Here is a 25,526-nt window from a genome sequence, read left to right on the forward strand (position 1 = left end):
CTCTTATTGCCTGTGCAAACTAGATCCTTTCATGTTGGGCCTCGGACTGTCTGTTTCACTGTCTATATGAACCCCTTTCAGAAATTTGGTTGAACAGCAAATGATACCAGAAACTCCAGAAGATGCCCAAGGGATGACACTAAGTGTGGATAAATTGGCCCTTTTGGGTAGAACACATTCAGTCAGAATCATCATCGAAACAATGGGAGTTCCTCCAGATAGTCCTCAGATGACCTCTGGACAAAAAAGTTTTTCTGGCAGACCACCTAAGCTGACAGCAACAAAAAAGCGGTATGTCTCTAACATGGAAGAGCTAAATTTGACATTTCTGGAAAGTGTGTGGTGGTAATAGTAATAATAAAATAAATAATTGTATAACATTTTATGATTTATAAAGTACTTTCATATGAATCAGTCAACAAAAATGTAGTGAATTCCTTACTGGGTTTCAAGGCCAATACTAGGTAAGTGTGAGAATAAAGGAAATTGAGACCCTTACTCTGTTGTTATATACTTTACAGTCAGCACAAGACAGACACATTTAAAAGGCTGTAGGATGCAAAATAGGTATTTTATATTAAAAATGCTGTGGAAAATTTATAGGCGTACTGTGATCATTTTCCATCTTTTACAAATATCAAATCATTGTTATATCCCTGCGACTAATATAATGTTATATGTCAATTATGTCTCAATAATAGATAGATAAATGGATAGAGTAAGTGAACTATGTGAGCACAAGGAAGTTCTGCCTGATAGGATTGGTGAAGGCTTTCAAGAGAACAGATGGGTCCCCTGAGGATCTGAGGTCCTGAAAATAGGACCTTGAAAGATATGTAGGATTGATTAGATAATAAATACATTTGTTTGTTATTTGATGTATGTTTTAATCACTTTTTTTGGTTTTGGTTTTTAGCACCTTCTTTGTGGAATATCACTTTCCTGTGGGCTTTTCTAAAGGTGGATTGGGAAAGACAGCTTTGATCACCGAGGTTGTTCGACTCGCCTCCAGTAAAATTACAGATGGAAGTAAGAGAGAGACTAGTTTGCTGTTCCTTAGACATTTTTGCTGTGGAAGAATTTTTCAATCCCTAAATATTCATCTGATTTTTATGGTACCACAGAATCATAGATTTGGAAAGAATTATGAAGTGAATCTATCCTAGTTCTTTTATTTTATAAGTGAGGACACTGGCCCAGAGGTGCTATGACTATCCTGATGCAGGGCAGCAGGGCAGTAACATACCTGAGACTAAAATGCAAAACTCCTGATGCTTAGAGCATGTTTGCTCAACTATTGCCTTTTTTTTCCCCTTTTTTAAAACAACTTAAGATATAATTCACATATTATACGATTGAACTATTTAAAGTGTTCGTTGAACCCATTAAAGAATTCCGTGGTTTTTAGTATATACAAAGAGTTTTGCAACCATCATGATCTAATTTTAGAACATTTTCACCCCTCCAAAAGAAATCCCTTTATGCATTAGCATTCACTCTTCATTTTCCTGTCTCCACCCCCACCCGCACTAAACAACCCCTAATCTATTTTCTGTCTATCATTTTACTCATTCTGGACATTTCCTATAAATGGAATCATTAAGTATGTGATTTTTGTAACTGGCTTCTTTGACTTACCATAATATTTTCAAATTTGATCTATGTTATAGCATGTTTCAGTACCTTTTTCCTTATTGTGGCTGTATATTTCATTGTATGGCTATACCACATTTGGTTATCCATTCATCAGCTGATGGGCATTTGGGTTGTTTCTCCTTTTTGGCTATTGTGGATAATGCTTTTATGAATATTTGTGTACACGTTTTTGTGCGGATATATGTTTTCATTTCCCTTGGGCATATACCTAACAGTGGAATTGCTAGGTGATATGGTAACTATATGTTTTAACTTTTTAAAGAACTGCCAGACAGTTTTCATCAGGTGCTGCACTATTTTACATTCTCAGCAGCAGTGTATGGAAGGTTCCAGTTCTCCACATCCTCACCAACCCTGGTTATCTTTCATTATTTTTTATTGTAGCCATCTTAGGGGTTATGAAGCAGTATCTCACTGTGGTTCTGATTTGCATTTCCCAATGACTAATGATGTTGAGTGTGTTTTCCTGTGCTTATTGTCCATTTGTATATCTTAGAGAAATGTCTGTTTGCGATTCTTTGCCTATTTTTAAGTTTTTATTACTGGGTTGTAAGAATTCTTTATGCATCCTGCATATAAGGCCCTGATGAGTTACATATTCTGGATATGAGACCATTGTGAGAGCTATGATTTTGAAATATTTTCTCCCATTAATGGGCTGTCCTTTCAGTTTTTTTTTTAAGATTTTATTTATTTATTTGATAGAGAGAGACACAGAGAGAGGGAACACAAGCAGTGGGAGTGAGAGAGGGAGAACCAGGCTCCCTGCTGAACAGGGAGCCCGATGCGGGGCTCAATCCCAGGACCCTGGGATCATGACCTGAGCTGAAGGCAGACGCTTAATGCCCCTGTCCTTTCACTTTCTAAATACTTTCATTTATAGCACAAATGTTTTAAATTTTGCTCTAGTCCAGCTTATTTTTTCTTTTGTTGCATGTGCTTTTGGTATCATCCTTTTTTTTCTATTTGAAGTATTCCTAATACAAAAAAGTAAAAGGGTAATATAATAAACATTTATGTTCCTGTCATCCAAGGTTATATAACTTTTCTTTGCCTTGGTTATCCAGTTTGATCTGTGAACGGTTCGTCAGTGTTGAATTCCTTCTCTGGGAGGTAGTTTAAGGAGTAAGAGATACGGTCCTAATTCTGCTACGTGTAATTCAAGTAACTTTCCTATACAGCATGGTTTTGCTTTGTTTTATTTTTTTTAACTAGATATAATCCATTCCCTTGATTCAAAATCTCTGTAGGCAGTGTTGTAAATTTTATATTATTCCTAAGATATTTCATGCATATATAAGCAAATATGTTTATCCTTTTTTGCCCTCCCATTTTTATCCAAGTATTAGTGTACCTTATGCGCTGTTCTGTACCTTGTCTTTAACAGTGTATCTTAGTAATTTTTTCATACCAGGACATAAAGAACTCAGTCTTCCCAGTCCTTTATGACCACATAATATTCCCTTGTATGATTATGCCATAATTTAAACACCCCCTTTATTGATTAATATATTACTGTTTAGGTTGCTTTCAGTCTTACTGTTAAAAACAGTGCTTCACTACTGGGTATTTACCCCAAAGATACAAATATAGGGATCCGAAGGGGTACATGCACCCCAATGTTTATAGCAGCAATGTCCACAATAGCCAAACTGTGGAAAGAGGCAAGATGTCCATCGACAGATGAATGGATAAAGAAGATGTGGTATACACACACACACACACACACACACACACACACACACACACACAATGGAATATTATGCAGCCATCAAAAGGAATGAGATCTTGCCATTTCCAACGACATGGTTGGAACTGGAGGGTGTTATGCTGAGCGAAATAAGTCAATCAGAGAAAGACATGTATCATATGACCTCACCGATATGAGGAATTCTTAATCTCAGGAAACAAACTGAGGGTTTCTGGAGTGGGGGTGGGGTGCGAGGGATGGGGTGGCTGGGTGATAGACATTGGGGAGGGTATGTGCTATGGTGAGCGCTGTGAATTGTGCAAGACTGTTGAATCACAGATCTGTACCTCTGAAACAAATAATGCAATATATGTTAAGAAAAAAAAAGAAGATAGCAGGAGGGGAAGAATGAAGGGGGGAAATTGGAGGGGGAGACGAACCATGAGAGACGATGGACTCTGAAAAACAAACTGAGGGTTCTAGAGGGGAGGGGGGTGGGGGGATGGGTTAGCCTGGTGATGGGTATTAAAGAGGGCACTTTCTGTGTGGAGCACTGGGTATTATGCACAAACAATGAATCATGGAACACTACATCAAGAACTAATGATGTAATATATGGTGATTAACATAACAATAAAAAATTTAAGAAAAAAATAAAAAAATAAAAACAGTGCTTCAATAGAAAACTTTTGAACATGCATCATTTCTCATTTGATGTGAGTATATCCAGTACAAACATTAAAATTACTTATTTGCTCTTTTTTTTACATTTTTTAAATTTAAATTCAATTTAATTAATATATATTGTATTATTAATTTCAGAGGTTGAATTTAGTGATTCATCAGTTGCATTTAACACCCAGTGCTCATTGAGATACCCTCCTTAATGCCCATTACCGAGTTACCTCATCTCCCCACCTCCCCTCCCTTCCAGCAGCCCTCAGTTTGTTTTCTAGAGTTAAGAGTCTCTCATGGTTTGTATCCCTCTCTGTTTTTATTTTATTTTATTTTTCCTTCCCTTCCCCTATGTTCATCTGTTTTGTTTCTTAAATCTTACATACGAGTGAAATCATATGATATTTGTCTTTCTCTGACTGACTTATTTCATTTAGCATAATACCCTCTAGTTCTATCCATGTCATTGCAAATGGCAAGATTTCATTCTTTTTAACAGCTAATATTCTAGTGTGTGTGTGTGTGTGTGTGTGTGTGTGTGTGTGTGTGTGTGTGTGTACACATACCACATCTTCTATTTTATCCATTCATCTGTCGTTGGACATCTGGGCGCTCTCTGTATTTTGGCTGTTGGGGACATTGCTGCTATAAACATTGGGGTGCACGTGCCCCATCGAATCACTATGTTTGTATCCTTTGGATAAATACCTAGTAGTGCAATTGCTGGGTCTTAGGGTAGCTCCATTTTTAACTTTTTGAGGAACCTCCTTACTGTCTTCCAGAGTGGTTGCACCAGTTTGCATTCCCACCAACAGTGTAAGAGAGTTCCCCTTTCTCCACATCCTCGCCAACATTTGTTTTTTTCCTGTGTTGTTAATTTTAGCCATTCTGACCAGTGTGGGGTGGTATCTCATTGTGGTTTTTGTTTTTGTTTTTTCTCATTGTGGTTTTGATTTGAAAACACTTTTTTTACTAGAATATGCTGTTTCACTTTCCCCATCACCTTAAAAGAAGAATTGGGACATTTAAAATTTTTCATATGTTTACTTCTGGCATATGCTTAAATTATTGACAGCAATAGAAGCTGCTCTGGAGGTTTGTTCAGAGCATTCAAGAATGTATAATTGATCCTGTTGGCTGAAAGTATGTTTAAGGAGCTTTAATATGCTTAAAACTTATCAAACCCCCACATGCAAGGAAAAATGTTAGATCTTTTTCTCAGGCCTTCCCTTCTATCTCCTTCAACCTGTGTGATATCTGATGAGTTTCTTAAAACTTCTTTGAGCCTCAGTTTCCCCATCTATAAAATTGAAATACAGCAAGGACACAGTTCTGATATGTATGAGTTTCAGTTAACATAGTACCTGTAAAGCAAGGACACAAGGGATTGATGTACAGTCAAATGGGACAATGAATGTAAAAACATTAAACTCTAAAATACTGTGTAATTAATAGTAGTACACATTTACTGGGCACTAATCTACATGCCAAGAACTCTACTCAGTGTTTTATATCATTAACCATTTCATTGATTTTCATACCACAACATAAAAAGACTCAGTCCTTTATGACTGTCTCACTCATAAAACACAGAACAATCAAGTAGCTTGTCTGAGATCATACAACTGGTTTACTAGTGAACTAGAATTTGAACCTAGAATATTTTTTTTAAGATTTTATTTATTTATTTATTGAGGCGGGGTGAGTGGGGGAAGGGGCCTTAGGGAAAGGGAGGGAGAGAATCTTAGGCAGGCTCCATACTCAGTGGAGCCCGACACAGGACTCAATTCCATGACCCTGAGATCATGACCTGAGCTGAAATTAAGAGTCAGATATTTAACCAGCTGAGCCATCCTGGTGCCCCTGAATATAGAACATGTTTTATTCCAATGCATGTGCTCTTAATCTGTATTGCTTTTCAGTTATTATTATTGTTGTTGGCCACAGTGGTTGACTTCTCCCCGTGTCCTTCTGAAAAAGATCATATGGGAAGTGTGGAATAAGCCTCAAGCCAGGAATTGGAAGACAGAGCTCTAGTTTTGTTTATACCACACACTAATTGTATGAGCTTAAGCAAAATCACTTTTTTCATCTGTGGGCCTCTTAACAATAACATAGTTTGGACTAGGTATTTTCAAGATAACCTTCCAACTCTTCTATTTTCCTCCCTTCCAACTCTTAAAAAAAACTTCTCTGGGACATTGTTTAGCAATTTATTTACAGTTTATCTTATTATTGCCTTAACTTGCTTTTAATAGTAAAAAAAAAGAAAAAAGAAAGCCGTGAGCTTAAGAAACAGAGAATTATGTGAGAAATATATAGTACAAAAACGTACCTAGATGGTGAGGAAAATTCTGAGTGAAATAGAGTTCTGTTTGTACAAAAAGGATTTTTCAGTATCTAAAGTGTTTTTTCATGTTACCTCAGTCCTTCCAACACCAATGAGGTGTAGGTATTATCTTATTTCCCTTCTCCTGGTAGAATAATCAGGTAAACTGGTCCAGTGGGTGTGGGCTTCCTGGGCGGAGACCTTTTGTTTACAGTTCTTGTGTATGGATCCAGATTACAAGACCCAGATCTTATTTATGAGTACCAAGAGAAGTATAGGGTCAAGAATTAAGATGGCAAAGATGAATAAAATTGATCAGTACACCAAAGTGATCAGTTTAAATGAATATCAGAGATAGTAGTTTTCTCTGTAATGGGGCCTTTTGTGAGGGTTTTCCAGATCCTTTTTAAGGGTAGAGAAATGAATGAACAGGAAGATCATTTTGCAGGTGGGAAATTGTGGCCGAGCTGGTCACTAGTAAGTAATAGAACTGGAGCTTGACCTTATATTCTTTGATTCTAATCCCAAATTCTTTTTTCTTTTTTTAAATCTTTTAAAGCCCCATAGCTGTGAGCACAAACTCAAATACTACTTTATCCCATTTACACTTACTATTACAGCAAAAATCCTTTCCCTTCTGTCTAAGAGATAGACATGCCAACTAACATCAGGACCTGGTACCTTGTATGAATGTGACAGTAGGAGTCCCCTAGTCTTCAGCCAAAAGATAAACTTATTTTCATTACAGTTTTTTATTCAGTTCTTCTCTTCACTTATGCCTCATTGTCCCACTGCCAGCCCACGCCCTTCTTTTGTTAATACCTACCAACTTGTCTTTTCAAAACAACAAATCATATTACCTTAAGCCAGTGAAGACCTCTCTTTTCACATCCTGTAGCAAAACTAGAGCAACATAGCATTGCTTGTCTTCTCTGTACTATACCCAGGGTTTTCTCTTTGTCTCTGCTCCTTCAATCCCTACAACCCTAACACTTTTGTGAAATTATGCTTACTAGATTTCTTTTTTTTCAATATTCAGTTATTTGAGAGAGAGAGTGTACAAGCATGGGGAGGGGCAGAGGGGGAGGGACAAGCAGACTCCCTCCTAAGCACAGAGCTCAACTGACTGCAGGGTTCAATACCAGGACCCCTGAGATCATGACTTGAGCAGAAGTCAGACGCTTAACAGACTACGCCACCCAGGTGCCTGACTATATTTCTGAAAGAGATTTTAGTTAGATCAAAAGGGAGATAGGTGGTGTCAAAGCATGGATTGATGATGGCTCTAGTTGGGTGGCCTGACATGTGCTTATGTGTTTGGTTCTCCTTACAGTGGTGAACTTCCAGCAACGATTTGTGTTTCCAGTACAGTTTAGTGGCCCAATGATAGAACACTGGTGGAATTCCAACCTCAGTTTCCAAATTTACACAAAGAAAACCCCACAGAAAAAGGTACCTCAATTGATTTTTGACCTTTGCCTTACCATTTATACTAGGGAATTAGTATAATTAATTACACTAATTAACTATTTAATTAATATACTTTACATTGAATCACCTAGCTAATGACTTCTTTCTAATAAAAGAATTGCATGAGTTTTTGTCAGAGAACTTGAGAAAATATTTCTGAAAAGCAAAAATTGTCTATAATCCCCTCACCAAGAAATAACTTTGTTAATATTTATGTTTCCCCTTTGTTTTTTCAAATGATTACAATACATGTGTAAATCTTTGGCAGTATTAGGATAATTTTGTATACAGTTTTTATCCTGCTTTTTTAAAAATATAACATTATCTTTATAAATGTTTGAAGATTTACTATATATTACTTAACACCCTATTTTTACCAAACATTATAATAAATACTGTTCATATTTCAGACTTTTATAAACATTGTTTTAATGAATACATAGTATTGAATTATAGCAGTGTGCTATAATTAACTTAATAATTCCTGATTATTGGACCTCTGGTTATTTCTAATTGTTAATATTTAAAATATACATATTTGTGTATAAGCTTTTTGTGTATTTGTTACTTCTTTAGTGTAAATTCTCAGAAGTGGAATTACTGGGCTAAAGAGTGGATATTTGAAGCTCTTAATATTTACTGCCAAATTTGCTGTCCAGAAGAACGTTGCCAGTTATATTCCCAGCTTCACAAATTTATGATAGCCTCTGTTTCTCCATAACCTTGATAGCATCAGATATATTAAGTTTTATAATTTTTCTAGCTTAATGACAAAAATTTATGTCATCTAAATGTTATTTTTTATTTTTAATTGTGAGGTTGAATACTTTTTGTAAAGAACTAACTCTTAAAAATAGAAAAAGATTATCTTCCAACCTCTTGGTGACTCATGAAACCCTCTATAATCTTCTAGAGAGAAGTAGTGAAACCCAGGATGGGGACCAAAATATGGCAGAACATAGGTTGCCACTTAAAGTTGCTTCAGTCAAATAGTTAAGCTATTTACTTCATAAAGCATGGCTTCCCTTCTAAGCTGTCCTTTGTTGTCAATCCAGTTAAAATCCCCTGTGTCTTGTCTTTAACCTAAATTTTTTTCTCTCTTTCTCCTCTCAGCCAGAAGTCATTGGATCTGCCTCACTGCCTTTACGAACTGTCATTCAGTCTGAGTTGCTTTCTTTCAGTAACCAGCTTCCAGTGCAACAGAAGAATGGTCAGACTCCACTGGGCCCCCTTAAGGTACATAGATATACATTCAGGTAGTCAAGTATTTACGGAGCATGTATTACTGGCTAGCAGTGAACAAGAAAATCAGGGTCTTTCCTCTTGCAGCTTCTATTAAAATAGGGCAGCAGAGGGGCGCTTGGGAGGCTTAGTTGGTTAAGTGTCTGCCTTCAGCTCAGGTCATGAACCCGGGTTCCTGGGATGGAGCCCCACGTCAGGCTCCCTGTTCAGTGGGGAGCCTGCTTCTTCCTCTCCCCGTTGCTTGTGCTCTCTTGCTCACTCTCTCTCTGACAAATAAATAAATAAAATCTTTAAAAAAAAAAAAAACAGGGCAGCAGAATTGCTGTGAAGGAAATAAACAGTACAATGTGAAAGTGAATACCTGGAAGGCAGTAGGGGATGGTGGTCAGAGAAGGTGTAAGAAAGTGACATTTTAAGTAAGATTTGAAGGAGAGGAAGAGGCCACCAAGTAAAAAGTAGAGGGAAGATCATTCCAAAGAAAGGGAATAACACATGCAGAGGCCCTAAAGCAGGAATGTTGCCATAGGATAGCGAGCCAAGAGGGAGAATGGTAGAAAATAAGACTGGACAGGCAGATGGAAAGCGTATAATTCAGAACTTTGTAAGTTTACATGAATGGTTTAGATTTTATATTAAGAGCCAAGAAAGGACATCAAAGTGTGAGAGTGACATTTGATTTACATTTTTTAAAATTTATTTATTTGGGAGGGAGAGAGAATCTGAAGCAGACTTCACACTGAGCATGGAGCCCAGTGTGGGGCTCATTCCCACGACCCTGAGATCACAACATAAGCCGAAACCAAGAGTCAGATGTTTAACCAACTGCACCACCTAGGCACCCCTGATTTACATTTTTAAAAGATAACTGTATGGAGAATAGATTGTAGGGGACAAGAAGAAAAATAGAGACATTAGTCCAGAAAAGAGAGAACTGATGGCTTGGACTAGAGTAGTGGCAGTTGAACAAGGAGAGAAGTGACTGAGTTTGTGGCCTGGTGGAATGAATTCTGATGTATAATTCATTGGAGAGAGGGTTCTTTCCTCGTCTTTAGAAGCTACGGGATTTCTTAGGTGGCAGAATTTGAATGTGTGGCTTCAGTATGGCTTTGTCTTACTATTCTGGTGATGTTTTAAAATAATCACAGCCATACCTATGACATTTCCATCGCTCTCCATTATCCAAAAGACAAAAATACAGGGCTCACCATAAGGCCCAAGCCTATCACTTACAGCTTTCCTACCAATAGCCATGTCAAACTATGTAAAGAATCAGTAAGGTATCATGCTGGTTTATACCTCCATGCTTTTGATCTTGACTTTCATGCTTCTGCCTCTTCTTGGAAGCCCTCTCTGTGTACTTCCTGGTCTTCTTGATAATAAATACCATTTAGTTTTAAAGACTGGTGTGATTGTCATTATGAAAAATTAACATCACATTACCCTTCCACTATCAAAGTTTTATTTTTTGTTTGCCTAGTTCATTCTGGACTGCAAGGTTAAAATCAGAAAAGAGGAATTAATGGAACTGATGGACTAGAAATTGTTTCTGTTCTGGCTCTGTTGAGAGAAGTACTGTTCTAGATAGATTGCTGTCCATATTCAATATTGTGAAAGAACTTCACTGTGGGTTTTAAGTAAAGGGAACAGCAAGTCCCCTTTATCCCTAATGACTTTAAACTTAGCGAAAAATTGCAAAAATAGTACAAAGAACTCACATACCCTTTACCTAGACTCACCAATTACTAACATTTGTCACATTTGCTTTATAATTATCTACCTCCTGTCTCTTCCTTTCTCACTGTCATTCTATCTCTGCATTCTCCCACACACCAACCCACAATTTTTTTCTGAACTATTTGAGAATATGTTATAGACATCATGCATCTTCCCCCCTAAATTCTTGTATTTCCTAAGAACAAGGACATGATCACACACAACACTGTACAGTTATAAAAATCAACTTAACCTTGATAATGTCCATAGGCCATATGCAAAGTTCACCAATTGTGCCAATACGTCCGTTTATAGAATTTTTTTTTTCCAGTCCAGGATTATCTATTACATTTGTCATCTCTCTCTAATCTCCTTTAGTCTGGAACAGTTTTGTAACCTTCCTTTGTCTTTCAGTACTTTGATATTTTTTAAAACATAAGGCCTATTATCTTGTAGAATGTCCTCCATTGATGTTTACCGGAATCAGTTATCACTATAATGATTGTAAGATGATGATTTTCTAACTCCTACCTTTCTTATGTTTTTACTAATTGCATTCTACTATGCAGAAGAGTTGTCCTTTTTCCCATATTTACTTACATTGATATAGACTCATGGAGTTTTACATTATTCAGTAGGTTATAATCCATTACTATTATTATTCATTTTAATGCTCAAATTGTCCCAGACTTGGCCAATATGAGCTCCTTTGATTGAATTCTGTATCCTCTCTCCTTTTGATATGTCTCCATCCTTTTCTGAGAACTATTTTCCAGCAGAAGATGATGTTCCACGTTCATCTTGTATTATTGATAAATCACCTGTCTAGCTTTTCTTAATCCTGATAAGGTAATGTACATACAGTCTATTAGTGTTCTTACTATTATGGTATTTGAGAATGAGTTAATTATTTTCTAACAATCTGATTTGCCTCTAGCTCCAAAATTCTGATTCTGATTTCAGAAGACATACTTGCTAACTCTTTTCCTTTTGTGTTTTATAGGTAACTGTAGAGCTTGTTATAGATAACAAGGATTTCACTGGTGTGAATACTAAATTAAGGAGCAGCGCCCAGCATAGCCCATGTGCTCTTGCAAGTCCAGATAAGACACTATCAGAACCTGGTCAATATGTTACCTGTACCAAAAATCCAGAGAACCTAAATCAAATTCAAAAAGAAGCTGCAAAGAAAGTACAAAATTTGGTGCTCCCCAACCCAAAGTCACCAAGCCCTGTTGCACCAAATCCTCCAACCTTCATGGCTGTGCCAGCCTCTCACAATTTAGCACATCAGACAAATGGGTCAACAAAAGAGACTGCTTTGCTGTTGCATGTGCTGTTGATGGTGCCAGATGGGAAAGATTTCATTACTGGAGAATCTGACAAACAACCACCGTGCAATATTTATTTAAATTGCAAACTTTTCAGCACAGAGGAAGTCACCAGATCTGTCATCGCATGGGGCACAACACAACCAGTCTTTAACTTTTTTCAGGTAACTGTATATATCTTAACCTTCCATATCCATTAGGGATCTATGGGGGCGGAGACAAGTAGGTTTCCCAAATCATAATTCCATTATAAAAGAAACCTAGAATGTTCAGACTGGGAGAGACCTTTGTAATTATCTGCCATGCAGATCCATTCCCACTGTGGGATTGGAAGAGGAAAAGACATTGTCAACATTTTAAAACTTATATCTTCATTTCCTTCTGTTCTGTCTCAGTTGAGATGGTTTCCCGCTGTTTCTTTTGCCTGAGTTCTGAATTCTATTCCTTTCTGCTTCCTTTAGAACTAAACTTTCCCCCTTTTCTGTATCTCCAAACTCTTCTTTTAACTCTAGTTAACTTTTTTATATATTTTTTCTCTCCTTTATTCCTCTACTATTTCAGTACTTATCTTGCTTGATTTCTTTGTAGAATTTGATGCTATTGCTTCAATTGTTTCCTTTCTTGATTTTTGTAACTGTACTCCCTTATTTTCTTCCTGAATCAACAATGGTTCTTTTTCAGTCTGTGGGCCGGTAGGAAAAGAGTGGTTACCACAGCACTTCTTTCTCCCTTTCTCTTACCTTTAATTATTGGTGCTCCTGTTCATTGCTCCTTGGCTCTCTTCCAAACCAACCCTCTTTTCCCAAGGTCACTACTTCTATTCCCATAGCTTCAGCTATTATTTTTATGAAGATAACTTCCAAATCCATACTTCCATGTAGGCCAGACATTTCTGTTCAGGTTTCTGATCTCTCTGTCTAGCTGCTGGTCATCATCCCCAGATGTCTCCAAAGCACTTTACACTTGGCTTAGACCTAATGCGCTGCCTGGCATATCGGAGGTATTCAATAAAGATGTCTAAATGAAAAAAGGAATTCAAATGTGTCCAAATCTGAATTTATTATTCCTTCCAAATCTGTTCCACCTCCTCCTGTCTGCCCTAATTCATATTGGAATCTACTCAGAACCGAAGTAGAACCTGAAAGGTATCCTTGACTCTTTATTACATAATTATTCACCAAATCCAACAGATGCTGTTAACTTATCTCCAGAATGAATCTTTGTACCTCAACTAAGTTGCCAGTGCTTTCATTCAGGCCCTCTTTCTCATTCCAGATGGTCTTCAGTCTAGTCTGTTTCTGGTCTTTCCCTGTCCATTCCTTTTTGTACCAGTAGGAATGATCTTTCTAAAACATTAACCTGAGCATTTTCCTCCCCTGCTTTAAACTTTTCAGTGATTGCCCGTAGCCTTCAGAATAGAGTCCAGATGTTTGGTGTGAACGACAAGACCCTGTAAGAACGGGGCGCTGGGTGGCTCGGTCGTTAGGCGTCTGCCTTAGGCTCAGGTCATGATCCCAGGGTCCTGGGATCGAGCCCCGCATCGGGCTTCCTGCTCCGCGGGAAACCTGCTTCTCCCTCTCCCACTCCCCCTGCTTGTGTTCCCTCTCTCGCTGTGTCTCTCTCTGTCAAATAAATAAATAAAATCTTCAAAAAAAAAAAAAAAGACCGTTTAAGAACTTACTGTCTTCCCTTCAGAACTCTTCCCTTCACACTAGGTAGTGAAACTATGTTCAGCTACTGGAGGTTTCATAAACGTTCTCTTTCCCTACTGCTGTGTCTTTACATGTGCTTTTCCTTCTGCCTTGCAATTCCTTCTCAGCCTTCATGACTCCTATTAGGCAGAGCTTTCTAAACTAGTTAACTTTTTTTTTTTAAGATTTTATTTATTTGAGAGAGAGAGCACATGAGAGGGGGGAGGGTCAGAGGGAGAAGCAGACTCCCCACTGAGCACGAGCCCGATGCGGGACTCGATCCTGGGACTCCAGGATCATGACCTGAGCCAAAGGCAGTCACTCAACCGAGCCACCGAGGCAGCCTATACTAGTTAACTTCTGCTTATCCTTAAGCATTTAGGGTTACTTTCTGCCAGCAGCTTTCTCTGAAATCTATTTGTAGGTTAGGTTGCTGTGTTTTCACTTATTTTGATTTCACAGAACAGAAATGTGCTCAGGGTACCTTATGTAATTGGAGTTTCTTTGATGGATACAAAAGTAGGTCAGCTCAGGTTCTCTGCTCTTCTGATGTCTCCCTCTCATCTTGCCGTACATCATTTCTGGTTTCACCCTTTTTCCTTTCACGTTTCCTATTGGTTTCATCCTGGGGCTTATCTCTCCTGTGCTGATGCAGTTATACTACCCTTCAAATTGGTGGGCCCTTGATTCTGCCTTTAATTTAACTGACTGGCTCTTGGCTGCAGATCTCTGCTTCTCTTTGTGGCTTTTCCCTTCTCTTTCAACTACCAGCTGACTGGCCAGTTCTCGAATAATTTTACATTGAAAATCCGGTTGAACATTGGGCTTGTTATTTACCATGACCTCGGGTTGGGCAGAGCTTTTTGCACTAGGCCATACCATCCAGCCAGTAGGATTGGCTGCTCTTTGATTAGGTGCTCAACCCTTGTCTAATCAGTAGCCATCTTTCTTTCAAAAACATCTGGGGGGGTCGGAGGGGCAGAAAAAAAATCTGTCAGAGGGGTTTACAAATGGGTCATTTTGCCTTAGAAAGGCTTGGATGAGGCGATGAGGCAAGCAGGCAGTGATTGACATGTCCAGCAACCTTCTCTGTGTCCTCAAAGCCCTGTCTATATGAGCTTTGTCATCAGAGAACTCATACCATTTTGTATTTGGCCTTTATATATTGGTCACTTACACTAGACTGGCTTCTCTTGAGGATACAGAGTGGGTTTTATTTTAATGTCTTCAGCTCCTAGCACTGTGCAGGGCTTTCAGTTCAAATTGGGCTTTCAGTTCGTACTTGTTAAATAAAAGCATAGATTAATCCTTTGTCTCAGGTGTGGGTTTTTATTTTTTGTTTTTTGATTGCTCCTCTCCCCAGGTGATTCCTGTCTCTCTGTCTTCCAAATACCTGGAAAGGCTGAAGAACAATGTGATGGTAATTGAAACATGGAACAAGTTGCGGAGCCCAGGACAGGACAAGTTGCTTGGGCTGGTGAAACTCCCCCTCCATCAGTTTTACATGTCATTCAAGTAAATAGGATCTTTTGGAGTATTCTTTACTTTACATCTTTATCTTTATATAGACTGAAGAGGAATTCTTTTGGTTTGCAAAAATGACTAGCCCAATAATACCTTGGAGGACTTTTCTCAATTTCACCACAGTCGCTGCACTTTCTCCTCTGTTAAAACAGTTTTACAGATACTGCTTACCATGTTTCAGGCCCTATGCCAAGAACGTTACATACATCAAGTCATTTAATCCTCACAACAGTTTTCTAAGGCAGGTAATTTTTATTTCCCCTATTTTACAGATGTGTTAACAAAGGCACAGAGGATTTAAATAACTCGTTATATATATTGTAAGTAGTAGAACCAGGGTTAGAACCCAGAGAGTTCTACTGCTTCACCAAGAAGCTCTACTGCCAGAGGTTATCACCTCACAAGACTAATGGTTTAGTTCTGTCACAAAAACGTTAGTGCTGTTTACTTCAGCTATTTGCAAGATTTCTATACTGAGTATTGTCTTTTGGACCTTCACATTTGATCACTGTACCTCACTTTTCACTGTGCAACACCCCCATAAGGTATTGATTTATCTGAAGGTTATTTCTGTCCTCACTACAGACTGTTCATTTTTTCTTTTGGTTCAAGGTACTGATTTTTAGTTATTTTAGCACTGACTTCTTTCCTAACAGCCTTCTTATGGTTCTGTGTTTTAGATGCTGTTGTTTTACATTTTACAGAGATCTCTTTTGTTGGCACAGTTTCACGGGAGCCTTTCTATAACCCCAGGAGGTATTATCATTATCCCCTTTTCACAAATGAGGAGACTTATTCTTTGACTTGCAGAAGTCAGCCTCTCTGGCTTTCTTTTCATCCTCTGTAAAGTGAGGGTGATGATAGACCCCCTGTCACCCTTATGGCACAATTGTGACAATCCAGTGAGAAAATAAGTGGGTAAGCCTTCTGTGAACAGTGAAATACTTAGGGTGGTAACACTGGAAAGCATGGTCAGGCTAAGGAGTTCTGCTGGAATCCTGCCCCTCTCAGCTATAGGCTTTTTCCCCTTTTTTAGTTGTGATATTAGTGTGGTCTGGTACTTCCCTTCCCTTCTCATTTCATTAGACCCCATTCTTTGCTGAAAGAGTGTAAAACAATAGTAGCTACCAGTTAATGAGTACTTTTATGTACTAAGTATTATAGTTGGTATTTTAGGTTTGTTATCTCAGCTAATCCTAACAACTGCCCTTTGATGGAAGTTTTATTACCTGCATTTCACAGAAGAGAAAACAGAAAGGTTAAATTGATTATTTAGAGTCATTCAGCAAGTTAGTGTCAGAGCTAAGATTCAGCATGGTATAATGAAGAGCATTTGGACTTTTTCCCATCTATTAATAGTGGATAATATCAACTTTTGCAGTGTTAGAAGGATTATAGATGGCAGATATTATTGGTAATATTATCCAGATCTTATCTGCCAGACTCCAAAGTCCATTTCAGGTTGACCACACTGCCTCCCTGTAAAGTAATGCAATTCAGCAAGCCTGTACTGAGATAGTGCTCGATCCCAGATGCTGGGCTTGGGGTCATGGCAATAACAGACGTAAATCAGACTGCTTTCAAATTGCTATGTTTGTAACTTAACTGCCTGGTAATTTTTATTTGATGAACTATGGTGAAATCATATGTTTTTTCAAACTAATATTTTCTAGTTGTAGACCCATTTTTAACAACTGAGAAAATAAGCCAAGTAGGAAATGCAGGAGAAACTCTGTGACATGACTGATGGTTGTTATTTGCTCATTTGCAATTTCTCTCCCTCTAGAGATCCCAGAATTTCTCGCCTGCTGCTTGATGCTCAGTACCCAGTTGTTGCTGTTGACAGCTACATGCCTGTGATTGATGTGTTCTCAGGCCACCAAAACGGGAGTCTTCGTGTCTTTTTAGCCATGGGTTCTTCAGATCAGATAATGGCACTACAAAGATTAAAGAATGAAGAAGGAACACTTCCTCCCTTCAGCCCTAGGCCAGCCCATTTTCTGGATCAGCCATTTATAGCATCTGTTAATATGGTAATGACTAAACACTTGATAGCTTACAAAAACCATAATTTCATTTTAAGGTGTACAACGATGCTTTAATATATGTAATATTGTGAAAGGATTACCACAGTGAAGCCATTACCACAGTGAAGCCATTTAACATATCAGTTACTTCACCTATTTACCTTTTTATGTGTGAAGTGAGAACAGTTAAGATCTCTTAGCAAATTTTAAGTTTCATAATCTCATTTTATCTTGCATGTTTTAATGAAATCATTGCCCCAAATCCCTATTTCAGTAGTGAAAAGGAACATATTTGCACTCCAATACATGCTGTAGATCCAAGGAATTACTTGTTTTGTCGTTTAAATATGTATCTGTCCCTCTGAAATTTTTGAATTTATAAAGAAACTCTAATTGTTTAATTTACTAACTTAATTAATTGCCTTTTTAAAAATTAGGATGAACCTAAGACTGCATTTTAAAAGGTCTTAATTAAAAAGAAGATAATCCAAGGGGGAAAAATAGGGGTGGGAGGTTGACAATGATCCCAAATGTAGGCCCGCAAAATCTTATTCTGTTTCTTAACCAAATCCACATTGGAAAGTTACAGTAAAGTTTCTTGCTCTTCTACAAGTAAATTCTTAAAAGTAATTTGTTTTGTACAGTGTTGAACAATTGAGAAAGCACACTGATAAACTTTTACATGTTTATTTCCCTAGTACTACATGAGGGGAACCATTGTCATTCACTTTTCAGGTGATGAAACAGAGTCAAAAGAAGTTATTTGTCCAGGGTCACATAGCTAAGAATGGGAAAATCAGAGTTCAGACACAGGCCTTTTTTTTGAGAGAGAGAGAGAGAGCACATGCAAATGGCGGGGAGAGAGAGAATCTCAAGCAGACTCCCTGCTGTGGAGCCCTATGTAGGGCTCAATCTTACAACCCTGAGATCATGACCTGAGCTGAAATCAAAATTCAGACACTTAACCTACTGAGCCACCAGGCGCCCCCAGAGGCAGGCCTTTTGACTTAAAAGTCCAATCTTCATTCTACTGTGTCATGTCCTAGTGTATCTTACCTTTGGTGTCTTTACCAGTATAGCCAAATCTCAGTCTCCACATGATTTAAGTACATTATGTTTTTAAATCTGAATCTGAATGACAAATGTGATGTCTGTGACAGAAAGATTAGGAAAATGTCTATGAGTAGGTTATTGTTTATTTGTATGTTATGAACTCCAAACTTTACTGTTTCTATTAGATACTAGTGTCTATTACTAGATAATAGTAGCTTTTTTAAATTTAAATACAACAGAAAAGCACAAAGAAAACTTATCTGTAATATCCCCAAGTCTGTTTAGTGTTATATGGCCCTCACATTGCAGTGTAGACTCAGATTTTGTTAAATTCCATACCAAAAGTTAGAAAATATTACTATGAGCATAAAAGAACTTTTTGAAAGATTAGATATCTGTAAATAGTTGTTTTTCTTCCTGCACTCATGTCCCTTATCCATTTCAGCATCTGTAGAACTGAATTATTAAATTACTCTAATACTGTATGACCAAATTAAGCAGCTGCTGAGATTATGAGAGGTTTTTTTTTAACCCATATTTTTCTTCTCTGGGGAATCAAATTGAAAGTTCTCTGTTTCCCTAAGGAAGGTTTTGGAGCAGATATTGCTGATACGTTTTTAGAATACAAAGTAAAGACCTTATGCAATTTCTATTCCAAATTCATGGGATTCGTAGTTAGAATGTTAAACACATATAAATCATACAGTTTGACCCCTATCTGAATCCTGAATTCCCTCTTTGAATAGTCTCAGTTATCAGTTGTCTCGTGTCTGTTGAAGCTGTATAGAGTAGAGGTAAAGAGCTTGGCCGTAGAGTCAGACTACCTGAGTTCAAACCCTGGTTCCGCTGTTGTTAGCTATGCATGTTAAATTAGCTACTGTAAGGGGTTCCTGGGTGGCTCAGTCGTTAAGCGTCTGCCTTCGGCTCAGGTCATGATCCCAGAGTCCTGGGATCAAGCCCCACATCGGGCTCCCTGCTCGGCAGGAAGCCTGCTTTTCCCTCTCCCACTCCCCCTGCTTGTGTTCCCTCTCTTGCTGTGTCTCTCTCTCTGTCAAATAAATAAATAAAATCTTTCAAAAAAAATTAGCTACTATAAGTGAAGGGCTTAATATAGTGCCTGGCTATAGTAAATAATAACCTTAAATTGTTATTAGTATAGGTTACCTTCAGTAATGGTATGTTCACAACCTCCCCTACTAGTCCTTACCATTAATGAATAGTCTCAGTGTTACTCCCAACTTTGTTAAAAATAGTAAGTAAATTGGGGCATCTGGCTAGCTCAATCAGTAGAACGTGCGACTCTTGATCTCAGGGTCATGTGTTCAAGCCCTACGTTGGGCATGGAGCCTACTTAAAAAAAATAAGTATATTAATACCTATTTGCTTCATGTGTATATTTTTTATCCTATTAAGATATTCTTAATGTATTCTATTCTTAGTGTACTAAGAATCAGGAGCCAGTGTTGAATTTTATTAAATACCTTTTTAGCATTTATTGAGATAGTCATGTTTTTTTCTTTGTTCCATTTATGCAGTGAATTACATTTATGGATTTTCTAATACTGACCACATCTCACAGTCTAGAGTAAATCCACTTTGATCTGATTACAGTGAGCAGTTGTGAGATGTATGCACAATGGAAATTAAGAATCTGTTTTAGTATCAGCTAATTACACCTGTTTCTTCATCTAGACAGATTTCATAGAGAAACAGGAATATTCTAAGAAACTTTTTCTTTAAAGCTCACCAGTATCTCTATTTCATTTAATAGGCAGAGGACCAAAGAAATGGATTGATGGAGCATCACTTTGAGCTCCATGTAGAGAAAGTTAAAGGGCTAGCCCCTCTTCAGGCAACAGTCTGGGGAGAAGCAGATTGTTATGTCCAGTACTACTTTCCAGTTCAAGACTCCCAATCCAGTGTGCTAAAAGGACCTGAGTTCCCTGAAAACGGTAGGTTTGGGAGGTTAGAGTTTCTCATTCTTGTATGGTTCTTTCATTGGCTATACTTAGAATTTTGTTTTTTCCTGAGTGAATTTTGTGTTCCTAAATGTTCCTAGTCTTAACCTGGATAGTACAGGAGATGGGCTAAGTTTTTATTTCTCTTTTCTTATGTTATTTCTTATAATTTTTTATTTTGATATGATTTCAGATTTATAGAAAATTTAACAAAAATGGTACAAAGAACTTAACATACTATCTTACTACTTACTACTTTACCTAGATCCACAAGTTATTTATATTTTGCCCCATCTTGTATCATTTACATGCCTACTCACTTTTATCTATACACATACAGTTGATTTTCATTACTCATGGTAGTTATATTCTACATAACATAGCAATGTCAGGGACACTGAATTAGAGAATACTGAACCATTGCTTTTAGGGGAAATATGTATATATATATATATCTCACATAGATCATAATTGTAAATCCTAAAACAACTTATTCGAGTAGATTTTACTTTTATTTTACAAAAGAGAGAACAAGGTTCAGAAATGTTAAGTGACTGAAGCTGCCCCAGTGACAATAACAAGGTTCACATTCAGACCCCATCCAACTGGCCCCAGAGCCAAATATTCTTGCACTACACCACACTAGCCTCTCCCATCTCCATCATCTGATCATCTTTGAGAGTTAAAACAAGAAAGCAGAGTGTCACTTTGTCCAGGCTCGTCTGGGAATGATCAAGTCAGGTGACTCAGATGTTTTTGCCATTCTTAGCATGTCCACAAATAACTGCAAAAGCATTGCCAGTATCGATTTTTGGGTTTCAAATAAGGGACTTATATCCAGAATATATAAAAAAAAAAAAACTCTTACAAATAATAATAAAAAACAATCTAATTAAAAAATACTCAGAAGATCTAAATAGACATTTTTCCTAAGATATAAAAAGGCCAATAAGCACGTGAAAAGATACTCAGCATCATTAGTCATTTGGGAATGAAAACCAAAAGCACCACAAGATACCACTTCTTTTCACCAAGATGGCAATAATTAAAAAGCCAAAAAACAAAAACAAAGACTAGACTAACAGGTGTTGACAATGATGTGGAGAAATTGCAACCCTTAGATATTGTCCAGCAACAAAGGGATCTCTTTCTTCTGTATTATCACGGAAACTTTGGGGACCATAGCTACTAGGGAAATGGGCCTTGGTAGAAGTAATGCAGAAGATAAAAGTTCTGGTTCCAGGTCCATGACCTACTACCTCTAAGACCTTTGGGTTCACTATGTAACGTCAATATGCCTGTATTCTGTCTGTTAAGTTGGAGTAATAATCGTTGCTTTGTTTTCCTCACAGGAGTATTGTGAAGATGAAATTGAATAATACTGGATATTAACATACTATCTTACTACATAGAAAACCCTAAATGTTGTGTTCGATTATTCTGAATTGCTTTTCTTTTTCAAAGGAATCTCTTTGAAGCCTTTCAGATCTGCAACCACACTCTGTGTTCCAGATCCCATCTTTAATAGTGAACACCACCACTCTCTTCTGTTGCCAACTGAAGTTCCAGTGCAAAGGCTTCTACTGAGTGCCTTCTCTGCACAAGGGCTTGTGCCTGGAGGTGGAGTCCAGTTTGAAGTCTGGTGCAGGTATAATGTGAAACCAATTTTGCGCCTAGAAAGGAAGTACACAATCATAGAGCATGCTTCCCTTGACAGCTTAGGTTGAATTGTAAGGCAGCTAAGCAATCCCTTCTACCCTATTTTATATGATCTGGCTTGTTAGTGATTCTTCTCCAGATTTTACTGAAATCTGAATTATTAGGCTCTTGGGAGCAGTTGTATCTCATGCTTTTAACCACTTGTAACATTTGGAAGTGAAGTTCTATCAGTTTTACCTCCTACTGCTCTTAAATATTCAGTCACCTGTTTTCTCCTATTTACTGCCTTATTTGGTTCAGTCCCTCATCATATCATGCCTAAATTACTGATAGCCTCCTGACTGGTCTTCCCACTTCTAAATTTATTTCTTAAAATCCTTTCTTCCCACCACCAGAAGAGTAGCCTTCATAAAATATAAATCCACTCATGTCACAGACTTGACATGAATACAGATGCTCCTTTGCGTCCCTACTCCCAAGAAACCAACAAAAATGACAAAGAGCATATAGATATAAAAGAGCATCCAGAACAGAACTAGGGAAGAGTACCATTCACTTGCCAGCAACTTTTCCTAAAAATAGTCAGGTGAATTTAGGTTTGATGTAAAACTGATATAAGAATGGAATATTTTAACAAGAGAAGGAAGTAGAGTAGGTACTAACAGATCCTTTAAATTTGAGGGACTTAGGCCTCAAGCCATAGAAGAGATTCGGACTGCTCCACTTAGAACCACTTTTGCTGCTATAGGAGGAATGCTGTCAAAAGTGGCTGCTCCCAGAAGTCCAAGTCAGATGCAGATAACCAAACAGAAAGCTTGTAGGAAGCTGGGGTTTGTTCTGAACACAGAGTATAATTTATGGAGTTCCTCCTCTGCAGGATGGGCAATAAATCCAGCCAGACACTACCACAGCTGTCTGCCACAAACACGGAACAACTAGGCTCCAAAGATAGCTTGATACCAAAAGCTGATCCCTCAGGCAAATTGAATCATTCATCCACCTAATTCTTCCAGCTGACAGCTTGTGCTTTTTGCGGCTTACAGATACTATTATCCTGACGTGAGAGATCAGGTGGTTGCCAAAGGAACCTTGCCATTATCAAGGATCTGTGCCATGGTAACCATGCAGCACCGTGAGGATGTGGGAATACAGACCTTTAATCTCCCTTTAACCCCCAGGCTTGAGAACAGGAAAGAACTGAGGAACCAGTCATCAGGTAATTGAAGACTGCTTTGTCTCTCTTTCGAAATCAGTATACGTAAATATCCCTTTTCTCTGTAAATAGCGACTCTTCATATTTTGAGAAACTTACCCTTTCAAGAATCTGATAAAAAACTATGATCTACCTTCTCTTACAAAAATGAATGTATTAGTTTACTGTATGCAAATTTTGTCTAATTTTAGAAAATATTTCCATGGACTGTCTGCCTAAATGTTGTTTGTCTCATTTCACCTTTAACTTCAGCAAGTATTTAAGAAGCCTCACAGCATAAGTCCTAAGTGTTATTATGTAGGTGTACTCAGAGAATTATTACTCCAGGGGAACATGAGCAGATATGGCATTGGTGGAATACAGTTAGCATGACAGGGAATTCAGTGTGAGGGAGGAAGAGGTTAGGATTTAAAGTTGAAAGGGATTCATTAAAATTTGGAGTTTTGAGTTACATCCTAATTGTTTCAGTAGGTTGACCCACCCTCCAGGTACGTCATCAGGTAACTAGAATTGGCCTCCTAAATGAAGTTACTGTGCTTGCTTGCTGGAGGGTATCTGCCAAAGCAAAAGGTTTTATTTTGCCATGATTAAGATTGAGTTGTTCCTCCCGACTGTCACTGATCAGCTTGTTCTGTTATTTCTTAAAGCTTTCTCTGAAATGTGATAATAGGAAGGTAGAATTTTTATAAAAGGATGGCATATAAAGGGTGTTTCAGGTGGTGGTGGTAGAAGGGTGATAGAAGTGTAGGTGTGAAAACCTTTTAAAAGTTTAAAAAAGAAGAAAGGCTGGAGTCCATCTCAATTCTATAAAAATAACTGGGAGTTTAGGGGTTCCTAGGTGACTCAGTCAGTTAAGCATCTGTCTTCAGCTCAGGTCATGATCTCTGGGTCCTGGGATTGAGCCGGGCGGCAGCCTCCCTGCTCAGCAGGGAGTCTGCTTTTCCCTCTCCCTCTGCCACTCGCCCCAGTCCACTCATTCTCTTTCTCTCTCAAATGAATAAATAAAAAATCTTAAAAAAATAATAATAAGTGGGAGTTTAAAAAGTCTGAAATTAAGTTCTGCCTCTGATAGTTGTGTGATCTTGGCAAGCAATTCAGTCTCTGACATAGTTTCTTGGATGTAAAGTTAAAATAGTAACTTTTGTTCTGTCTTATTTAATCCTAAAGTACAATAATATGAAGTGATTCTGGCCATGGACATTTTGTCTCACTGCTAATGCCTCTTATTGTTGGTTAAGGTGTTTACCCTCTTCCTTCTGACCAGGACTTGGGGTTTGGTAGAACAGAGACTCTTCCAGCTAACCTTTTTATCTTTTTTTCCTTTTGTCCTCTTTAGGTTTACTGGATGTGGGCCTAAAGTACAGGTGTACTCCCAGAACAGCAGAGGGAGTTCTTGCTGCCCGAGCTGTCTCTATCTCAGTCCAGATTATCAGAGCCTGTGGTCTGCAAGCGGCAGCCAAGTAAGTCCACCTTAGAAAAACAGTCCTCATATTTTTCCACTGCAGTCCACACAGCATATGAGGCTCAGATATGCAAAACTTACTTGTGTACAATTTCCAGTTTATTAAGCACAGCTTTATTTTTTTCTTTTTCTCTTAAGAAAGCATGTAAGGGTGCCTGTGTGGCTCAGTCGTTAGGCGTCTGCCTTTGGCTTGGGTCATGATCCCAGGGTCCTGGGATCCAGCTCTGCATCAGGCTCCCTGCTCAGTGGGAGGCCTGCTTCTCCCTCTCCCGCTCCCCCTACTTGTGTTCCTTCTCTCACTTTGTCTCTCTCTGTCAAATAAATACATAAAATCTTTAAAAAAAAAAAAAAAAAAGAAAGCATGTAAGACTATACATGAGTAAATCACTTGCAAACTTGTACTACTATAACTCTTATTAGCAACTTTGCTCCTTGATCTCATCCTCTATTCTTCTTAACCACTCATTTATATAGGCGTACCCTATACCCTCAAACTAAGCCAGGACCAATCACTACAACTCTTCTATAATCCCATATTCAGTCTGTAAATACCATCTCCCATTTTTCTGGCTTGTTGCCCTTCGGTCTGTTCTCAACATGGAAACCAGTGATCCTATGAAAACTTAAGTCAGACCTTGACACACCTCTACTTAAAACCCATCAGTGACTTTTCATCTCATTCAAAGTCAAACTACTAAAAATGGCTATGAGACCCCACATAATCTGGCTCCTTATTATCTTTATGACTTTATCTTCTGCTCATCTCCCCTCTGCTTACTCTACTCCAACCACTGGCCTTATTGCTTCGGAACACACCAAGCTCATTTCCCCCT

General features: G+C 38.0%; 1 protein-coding gene across 9 annotated transcripts in view; it reads left to right on the forward strand.

Annotated features, from left to right (window-relative positions):
• The window catches only part of C2CD3 (C2 domain containing 3 centriole elongation regulator), a 139,993-nt gene that overhangs the window by 46,560 nt on the left and 67,907 nt on the right, over positions 1–25,526 (forward strand). For all 9 annotated transcript variants that reach the window (XM_027578311.2, XM_027578313.2, XM_027578314.2 and 6 more), the window contains 11 exons: positions 82–291; positions 917–1,029; positions 7,684–7,802; positions 8,934–9,056; positions 11,779–12,270; positions 15,161–15,312; positions 17,108–17,354; positions 20,173–20,353; positions 21,824–22,007; positions 23,062–23,234; positions 24,568–24,691. In XM_027578311.2, coding sequence (XP_027434112.2) covers positions 82–291; positions 917–1,029; positions 7,684–7,802; positions 8,934–9,056; positions 11,779–12,270; positions 15,161–15,312; positions 17,108–17,354; positions 20,173–20,353; positions 21,824–22,007; positions 23,062–23,234; positions 24,568–24,691 — 2,118 coding nt within the window. The remainder of the gene's footprint in view (positions 1–81; positions 292–916; positions 1,030–7,683; positions 7,803–8,933; positions 9,057–11,778; positions 12,271–15,160; positions 15,313–17,107; positions 17,355–20,172; positions 20,354–21,823; positions 22,008–23,061; positions 23,235–24,567; positions 24,692–25,526) is intronic.

This window comes from Zalophus californianus, chromosome 11 (assembly GCF_009762305.2).
Source record: "Zalophus californianus isolate mZalCal1 chromosome 11, mZalCal1.pri.v2, whole genome shotgun sequence".
Lineage (NCBI taxonomy): Eukaryota > Metazoa > Chordata > Mammalia > Carnivora > Otariidae > Zalophus > Zalophus californianus.